Source organism: Magallana gigas, chromosome 9 (assembly GCF_963853765.1).
Source record: "Magallana gigas chromosome 9, xbMagGiga1.1, whole genome shotgun sequence".
Taxonomy (NCBI): domain Eukaryota; kingdom Metazoa; phylum Mollusca; class Bivalvia; order Ostreida; family Ostreidae; genus Magallana; species Magallana gigas.
In genome coordinates this window covers 19,694,580-19,703,224 of record NC_088861.1, presented here as the reverse complement: position 1 = coordinate 19,703,224, position 8,645 = coordinate 19,694,580, and the positions used below count along the sequence as shown (strand labels likewise).

General features: G+C 33.5%; 1 protein-coding gene across 1 annotated transcript; it reads right to left on the bottom strand.

Moving 5' to 3' along the window:
• Positions 1 to 4,081: 4,081 nt before the first annotated feature.
• LOC105337543 (osteopetrosis-associated transmembrane protein 1) lies at positions 4,082 to 7,819 on the bottom strand. The gene is made up of 6 exons (XM_011442285.4): positions 7,419 to 7,819; positions 7,120 to 7,225; positions 6,164 to 6,318; positions 5,706 to 5,825; positions 4,876 to 5,047; positions 4,082 to 4,372 (listed from the first exon to the last, which is right to left on the bottom strand). The coding sequence occupies exons 1-6, from the start codon at positions 7,764 to 7,766 to the stop codon at positions 4,275 to 4,277; spliced, it is 999 nt and encodes a 332-aa protein (XP_011440587.3). The 5' UTR covers positions 7,767 to 7,819; the 3' UTR covers positions 4,082 to 4,274.
• Positions 7,820 to 8,645: the final 826 nt, after the last annotated feature.

The window sequence follows — 8,645 nt, the reverse complement described above, 5'->3', positions numbered from 1 at the left end:
CGCCTATTTAGGTACAATGTCTTAGACCCCTGACACACGGGGGTAAGGATCTCTGGGTTTGAATGGATGCACGCGAAGCTGTCGGCTAGTAGGGGAAACTCCATTGACGATTGTCCTTGGTTTAAATGGGCTGGCGAAATGTTGATCTTGGGTATTATTTTAAAGCGATATTTGATATTAGTTGGTCAAAGTATTGTTTTTCTTAAAGTTACACATGTACAGAGGAGAATGTTGAGGTCGGGTAAACGGAGAGAGAGAAAGAAAGAGAGAGAGAGAGTTTGTATGGTTATCATTAATTATTATTTGATAATTAATTTCTAATATATAAAACGTGATTTCAAAAGGGGGCACTCAAACATTCACGCAAACACTTAAAAATCTATTCTCTCTCTCTCTCTCTCTCTCTCTCTCTCTCTCTCTCTCTCTCTCTCTCAGAGATTGCTACAGTCTTTAATGTCGTTTTGAAACAGATAAATTGTTTCAATAAATCTTCAAAGAGCTGAAACCTCATGTTGTTCGGTTGTCAAAAGACATTGTAATTGTGAGTGATAGCCTTGCCTTGTGGTATATGTTAAATGTATCTCCATGGATCAACCACTTGTTGACAAACATCTAGGGAATCAGTCTCAATAAACATCAGCGTTGTCTTATTTGACATTCTTGTAATTTCTATGGTCATTTGATCAATTGGAATAAACGACATGCGCAGTTGCCTCATCTCCTCTCTGTATTCATTATCGCGCCAAAAGTATCATTATATTATTGCCATTGGTTTCAAATGCAGCTTCATATACTAGTATATTCCAGTATTTCAGAATTATTATTATTTCCCTAATTTTAACATTTTCTTTTATTAAGTTTCAGAAATGCTTGTACTGCTGTGGTAACGCACTTTGAAAAAATTACGCACTTTGAAATTTTTTTACAAAGTGCGTTAAATTTTGGACCAAGTTAACCCACTTTGAAAAGTGCGTTATGAAGGTACATCAACATTTTTTAGTATCGACATTCTTAAAGCACTTTGAAAAAATATTTTTATATCACAAATTCTGGAACTGAATTTCTAATTTGTTGATAGTATGATGATTTGTTAATACTCGTGAATCTAATCTAACGTATTTCGAACGGGGATGGGGGTGTGGGTTAACCAAAGATACAGGTCAAATACCAGTGCATCATTTAATTGATTATAAGAAGAAGGTCCCCTACACCTCATTTTTCCTTCCAAAACTTATGATATTCAGCAACTTTGGGTAAACAATTAAGATCGGAAAAAGAAATATGCTCTGTATAAGTACATGCAGTGTTCTTGAAAAATTCTTAACTTAATATAAATTAAAAAACAAGCATTAGGATGTGGGTTAATTTTTTCGCACTGATCTTCTAAAAGATTAGATTGTTTTTGATAAACATAACTAAGGTATCCTTTTTTTCACATCATATTTGCAATAAGCCAGTTGAAATATATTATACATTGATCTCCATTATACATATATATATATATATATATATATAAATCATATTCGTTCCGGAATAGCCCAATATACTAGATAAGAGGTAAATTTGCTGCATACTCAAAAAAAGGAAAATGCAGTTGCTAAGCGATGAAGTTTATATCATATTGGATAACTCAAACCTCCCGAATTTTTTTCTGTGATAAATTATTGCCTTATGAGAAAAGAAAAAAATTCTCATCTAGAAACTGTTTATCAAGTTAGCTGAGAATGCAATTAGTTCTCTTTTAAATATATCACATTAAGCTAAACAAGGTTAAAACAATCATTTATTGTATATAAAACTATCAACTATTTTCACTAAACCATGGACATTTTGTTCAAAGTGCGTTAATATCGACGATATCAACGCACTTTAAAGAATGCGTTGACTTGGTCCCAAATTTAACGTACTTTGAAAAAATTTTTCGAAGTGCGTAATTTTTCAAAGTGCGTTGTAACATACCGCAGACAATGCATAATAAGTTTATAGGAAATACTTACTTCTTCTAAGGCACAAACACCATCCTTTATTTTTTTTAAGGAGTGGTCATGCTATTTACGTAAATACGTCTTCACAAGACAAGGATTTTCGGTCCATTTCGAGCTGAGTGGACCGAAAACCGTTGCATGGCTTGTGGAGATGACATACATGTACAAACGGAAAACGCATTTCCTCTGAATAATTTTTTAACTATCATACCGATTTTAAGAAATTGAAAACAATATATAAACAATGTGAGAACTTACATAATTCGTTAATTTAGATATACCAACTACGAGTAGGCTATACTTCAGTAATAGTCTTACAGAACATTTTAGTCCGGACAGCAGCGTATACAATTTTCCATATAAATTTACTTTACATTTGGAAAATCAACCTAAAGCCAAAGTTTTAGTGCTGTTCATTGAAGGCATACAATGAATTCAAAATTTTATGTTTAAAACAAACAGTTCTCTTCGAGTAAATTAAAATGAAATATTTATAGCCTGAATTCTAGGAAGACTCATTATATGATCAGCACTTCAAGGAGAATTTTAAAAACAAATCTTTTAAAAACAATTGACACAACAGAAGTATAATGAAGTAATGGCGTAATGACATGCACCAGATAGAACTGCTTGCACGGAGACTCAGTCACACATGTAACCATGTTATTAAATATATTAAGTAAGATTGAGTACAAGCGTGTATGAATTCACGGTCTACTATGACAGATACATGTACTTGAAAATAAGTCGTTTGTATATTGATCCATACTTAGCATGCTTTATTTCACACAGTTTAGAATGTTTATCAATAAATTGTAACCCTATAACACATTTTCGCCTTTGAATAGTGTAAATATAATTCAGTTATTCTTAGTACTATTAGAGTTATCTTTTCTTTTTTTTATTGAATGAATAGGATCAAAAATCGCTTGATCATTTATGATAACTTCAAACTTATTTAACTTCATAACTTCAACATCTACATGTAGAAAGCTGATATATTTATTTAGGCATACCTCTCAATTTAATTATTTAGTTATATCTATTTTCTGAATTATTCCCTATTTAATTTAGCTTGCTTCCAGGAACCCAGTATGTTTTGAGGATTTTTTTTTTGGAGGGGGGTGGGGTCTCAATTTCAGACAGATTCATTGTTCTTGAACAAGATTACCTTCGAAAATAAAAGGTATGTGTTGGATTACATAAATGTTTGACAAAGGGATTGTTTGTATTTTATAAAAATAAAAGTACTACCCAATACATGCTGTTACAGTGTAGTAGCATACATGTAACTTTAACATAAGTATTGGTACATACATGTAAATTTAAAAGGTTTAAGTATAATATAAATTAGTAAATTATAATACTTGTTTGATTTTTTTCTGGAGGTTTTCATAACCCCCCCCCCCCCCCCCCCCCAAAAAAAAAATCTGGAATTTAACTTTAAAACTTTTTCTATATGCAGTGTTAGCGTTAAACTTATAGTTTCCTTTTGTGTAACAGTACTGCAGTGAATATAATATAATCAACAAACCCTCTGTTTGATGCAATGAAAACTTTTACAGTACTATTAAATTTATTGTGATAAGTATAATGCATGTTCTATGGAAAAGAGACAGATTTTATTTGTTCAGATAACAAAAATGTAGTAATTATCACATTCTAAAACAATGGACAGAAATGCTGTTTTATTGAGAGTTGTCTCTCTTAGAAAAGTAATGTTCCTTAAAAACAGGGTCTAATACATAGTTATGAAGAATAATTTAAAACTATATTAATTAAATAGGTTGCAACATATAAAAAATATATACTACTCATCTTTTGATGTAAATTGACCACAATCTCTTGCCTTGTCTGCAAATGTGATTCATACCTTAAAATTCCTATCTTATCCTAAGGGTAAGTTAATATTAATGGAAGAGCCACAGTAACAGCCACAAGCGTGGACTTTGATTTTCGCTTGTGACATTGCAGTTTACAGCGTTCAAGGTGTGTGACGTCATAATAAAACTCGTCAATTTGACCTTTGACTACTTGTTGCATTTAGAGGCATTTGAAGATCACAGAATTTAATGGAAAAACACAGTAGAATGTAAATATTCTGCTGTATATATTAAAAATACCCATTTCTATAATATACATGTATATGTAACAAAAACAACAGAATATCAACAATTCTTTTGAAACTTCTTTAGAGTTAATTTCTGTAAATGCCATAAATGACACAGAGAAGGTAGATGTGCTGGTCGGAATTTATAGTCCTGTAAGACCCCTACGATGACAGAGATTCTATGACACGCTGTTGGTGTGGCTATAGACGTGATTACCCTCTGAGCTATGGTTCAGGTGGGAAACTTCCACAGATATCGGATTCTTCAGTCTCTTCTCTGAAAAGAATTATTATTTTGTATGTGCACTGGTTTATCATACAGGGCATGAAATTATTGTTTTGAGAATTTATGATACAGAACATAAAATATGAGTTGCAAAGCTTTTTAAAAATAAAATCAACGAAGTGCTTTTAAAATTTGATAATGCTTTTATAAATAAAATCCAACCACTTTTGCTATACAAAAACATAAGTATTACATTATTCCAGCTAATTATTTTTGGTTCAAGTTGTTCATTAGTAATATAAATGTCACACTCTAAATAAATATAAAGGAACTTCAGAAATCCTGTCCCCAATAATACAGGCACTTCACAGTAAGATATCAAGTCTTCTTAGATGTAAGTGAAAAATAAGGATTTTAACACACTGTCTTAAATAGAACGTAAGGAAGGTATGAGCTGAAGTGAAACAAGAAGCTAAAGACAATACCTCTAAATCCACACTAACAATACCCCCCCCCCCAATCACCTAATTGATAAAATAAACTTAGTTGCTCACGTGTCAAGAGTTTGAGTTTCCTCCTCTCCCCACAGATACAGCTGGCGCCGTAGAACAGCAGGGGGGTGGTCAGGAGGATGAAGCTGGTCAGTAAGACAGGCATGTCGTCTCTGTCATGCTGGGTACAGTTCAGGTCCGTCTCCCCTCCCCACATCAACCGCGTGTAGTTCATCTGTAAAGGAAGCATGCAGTCTGTCAGCATTGGGTTGTTTCATCAATAATCATTGATAATATACATGTAGTGGTATTATTTTATCATTAATTCTTGAACTTACAAAGCATGAACTTCCCAGTGAATGTTGTATTTTTAAGTAATATACAGATACAGAGAACTGTAATGCTTTACATTACAACTCTATGTCAGCAAAACACATATTGTGAAGAAGAAAGATTGATATATTTACCCTGTAACCTTACCTCTGATTTTTTTTCTCCTCAAAGAAAGACCTTTTGCAGCCTTTTAATTTAAGATGATTTTCATTTAACTTTTCAACCAAAATACAAGCTGAAACTTAAAAACAAGAGATTTTTTCCTAAATTGATCATCCCCATCCTATTACTGTATACAGGGAAATACTTGCCCCCGTTTTATTTTTGCTCCTGTCACCATCGTTGTCAGTGGGTGAATTTAAGACTGGGCAAATTCCTTTGTCTCAAACTATCTTTCTTTATTCACAACTATGCCTGAGCAAACTCATGACGGGGCACACCGTTTACAAGTAAAAAAGGACGAAAATAACACAGGGGAAAATAACCCTGCATATAGTATTGCAGCAATGAAATACTTCTGACATAACATATAGTTATATGTAAAATACATGTAAACCAACCATGTCAACAAGGTCCATGCATATTTTTCCACCTGTGGTTTTCCTGATGTCCTTAAAATGACTATTGAGTGTGGAATAATCCTGTAGGCAGGCACTGCAAACTGTTTTGTTGACGACTGTCTGAAAAAACAAAGGCAGGGTAATAATGAACATGCCGCAAATGTTCAGAATTATATGCAGTATGATTTATTTATCAGTTCTCAACTGTTAGTAGATAATATTACAACCGGTATCCTTACTACTAACCAGTACCATTTCTTAATTTGCTGAATTAGGCATAAAAAGAAGTGATTACGGTAAAATATACCCGGTATTACGATGCCTTAGAAATTGATGCAAGATGTGACACTTTTAAAAACACATAGCGTTAAATTTTCTACCGATAACCTTCCTCTTAGTGCAATTCAAAATCTGATGGGTGGTGGGTGATCTCTGGACCCTAATAATGATGACTTTACCTCTCTATTGATGTCTGGATAAGTGTCGTTGGTGTACGGTTTTATACATAAAGTCAGGCTTTTGTACTGGTCCAGGAAGTCGATAGTATCGGTGTTAAACTCGTAGGATACCGTCCCATTTCCATCCTCTTTGATGGATTCTTGTACAAAGCAATCTACAAGGTACCGGGTACTAGTACATGTATTCTGATATTCAAGCCGAAAAAGAAAATTAAAAATATGATAAATTATGTAATATCTGTACATTATCTTACATGTACATACTGTACCACTTTTACCACAGCAAAAGCACAGGGTTTATGTGGATGTTTATAAATAATCAAATACTGTAGTTTCATTAATATTCAAGGGTATCAATTTTCGTGGATAAAGTGAAAATCACAGTTTCAAGGATACGTAAATTCATGGTCAATGACCCAATCAATATTACAAAATGTTATTAATAGAAATTGCATTTCAATGAACATTTAATTTCGTGGATCAACTTAACAACGAAATCCACGAAAATTGGTATTCAACGAATATTGATGAAACCACAGTATTCACAGAACACACATACTATAACAGTCATGATTATATTTTTTTTACTTTGAAACAGCTCTGAGAACATTTTTAAAAATGAATACAAATTTACATTTTTCTGATAACCCAGCCCAAGTGATTCATTTGCTTTGAACATTGTACATTTCTGTAAGACTGATCATTCTGTTAATTAATTATATATAATATTTAGGCTGTCCAAAGTCAATATCATGTTTAACAATACAAAACCAAAGTGGAGGGGCATTTATAAATTTATAAAAGAACACAACTTACAATTTAAACTTGGCCCCCTGATTCTCTAGTCAGGAGCTCTACTGACCTATCCGTGCCATCGATTGACCTGACTGACCATCACACATAAAAATTTTGCATGCAAAGGGAAGGGAGCATATGTTAAGATAATAAGGTCTTACTGTCACAATAGGATTTATCCCAGAGAGTCTTTATCATGGTATAGATCTGTAATATTGATTGCACTCTGTCTGCATCCAGTAAAACAACATGGCAGCCTCCAACATTCTGAAAATACAACAAATCCAACTTCTGATGAAAGATTTAAATTGGATATTAATCTCTTTTCATTCATTTGGCCAAACAAACTGATGATAAATCTAATAATTACTGAATTATAATCAAAAACTGAATGAATGTTAACTAGCACTCCCATAAAACTAGCCAAGACTGTTAGCTATTATTTTACTTTAATAATCACCTTTTCAATGTCTTCATAAATGCTTTTCGCCCTTGCATAAGGTATCACACACTCCTCACAGAATCTGAACGGCCTCGATCGTTCTATTGAACACTTAATGAAGTTTGAAGCGCTGTTCGCAAAATTATCTAAATATGAACAGCATGCGTCAGTCATATTTGACTCCGGAATATCAGCTTTTAAACTTTGAAACGTAACATCAGGGAACACATATTCTTGATGGCGAAGAAAATAAAACGACGAAAATTCAAGAGGCAAAGTAGATGGACTACATTCTAAACTATAGGTTATTCCAAAAAATAGAGAGACTACGTTAAATAAAGTCCATTTAAACCTCGTTCGTTTCATCTTCCTAGTCACGGTAGTGCAAAATGCAAAACATCGTCATGTGACCGAAGTGAAAGTAGGGTATTACTAATACACGAATACGGCTCATGTGACTAATTGACGAAATTCTTTTAACGGTAACGGTATCCATCATTTTTATCGCAAAGGAAAGAAGTATCTGTAATGTTGTTTTTAACTAATAAAAATTTTAAACATTAATTAATTCATTTCTCCAAATACTTTCCTGGCCATGCTCAGTCTGCTGTCGGTGTCCTCCGTTAATAGCAGGCACGTAGCATCGTTTTTGAAAGGGGGGGGGGGGGGCAGACTCATCCAAAAAATGTTGACAAGCAAAAAAAAATTCCTAATTTCCTTCTTTTCATATCAATGTTTTACATCCTCCAAAAAGGGGGGGGGGCAACTCCATGATAATTCAATATTTTATATGTAAATTTTAAAAAATTAGTTGCTGTGAGAAAAAGTGGGGGGGGGGGGGGGGGGCACCCCCCCCCCCCCCCCCCCCCCCCGATGCTACGTGCCTGAATAGTGTGCCGCATTTGTTTGATGATGCTGCCAAAGTAATCAAACCGGTTCCTTTGACGTTATTTTAACGAAGCCACAATGTTATTCAAAATGAATATCCAAAGAACCGTATAATTATATTTTTTACATTTTTAATTTTTTAAGAATATATTCTTCTCCCGAATAAAGTAATTTTCTAAAATATATCTATATGGAGGAGAAGAGCCCGAATTAACCACTTTGAAAACTCAGACACCTTATAATTCAGACTAAATTCACACCCACCCAGCAATGTAACCCCACCAGTAATAAAAATCTGGATCCGTGCCCTGTGAGTATTCTGGTATATGAGTTTTAAACGAGTGTGTTTGAAAAAGG

What these genes read in the sequence shown, in the direction of transcription:
- LOC105337543 (XM_011442285.4), bottom strand. Translation starts at nt 7,766, where the DNA reads ATGAAACGAACGAGGTTTAAATGGACTTTATTTAACGTAGTCTCTCTA. An exon ending in TTTATGAAGACATTGAAAAG is followed by an intron (nt 7,226 to 7,418) that starts GTGATTATTAAA and finishes TTGTATTTTCAG; the next exon opens with AATGTTGGAGGCTGCCATGT. An exon ending in GCATGGACCTTGTTGACATG is followed by an intron (nt 5,048 to 5,705) that starts GTTGGTTTACAT and finishes CTTCCTTTACAG; the next exon opens with ATGAACTACACGCGGTTGAT.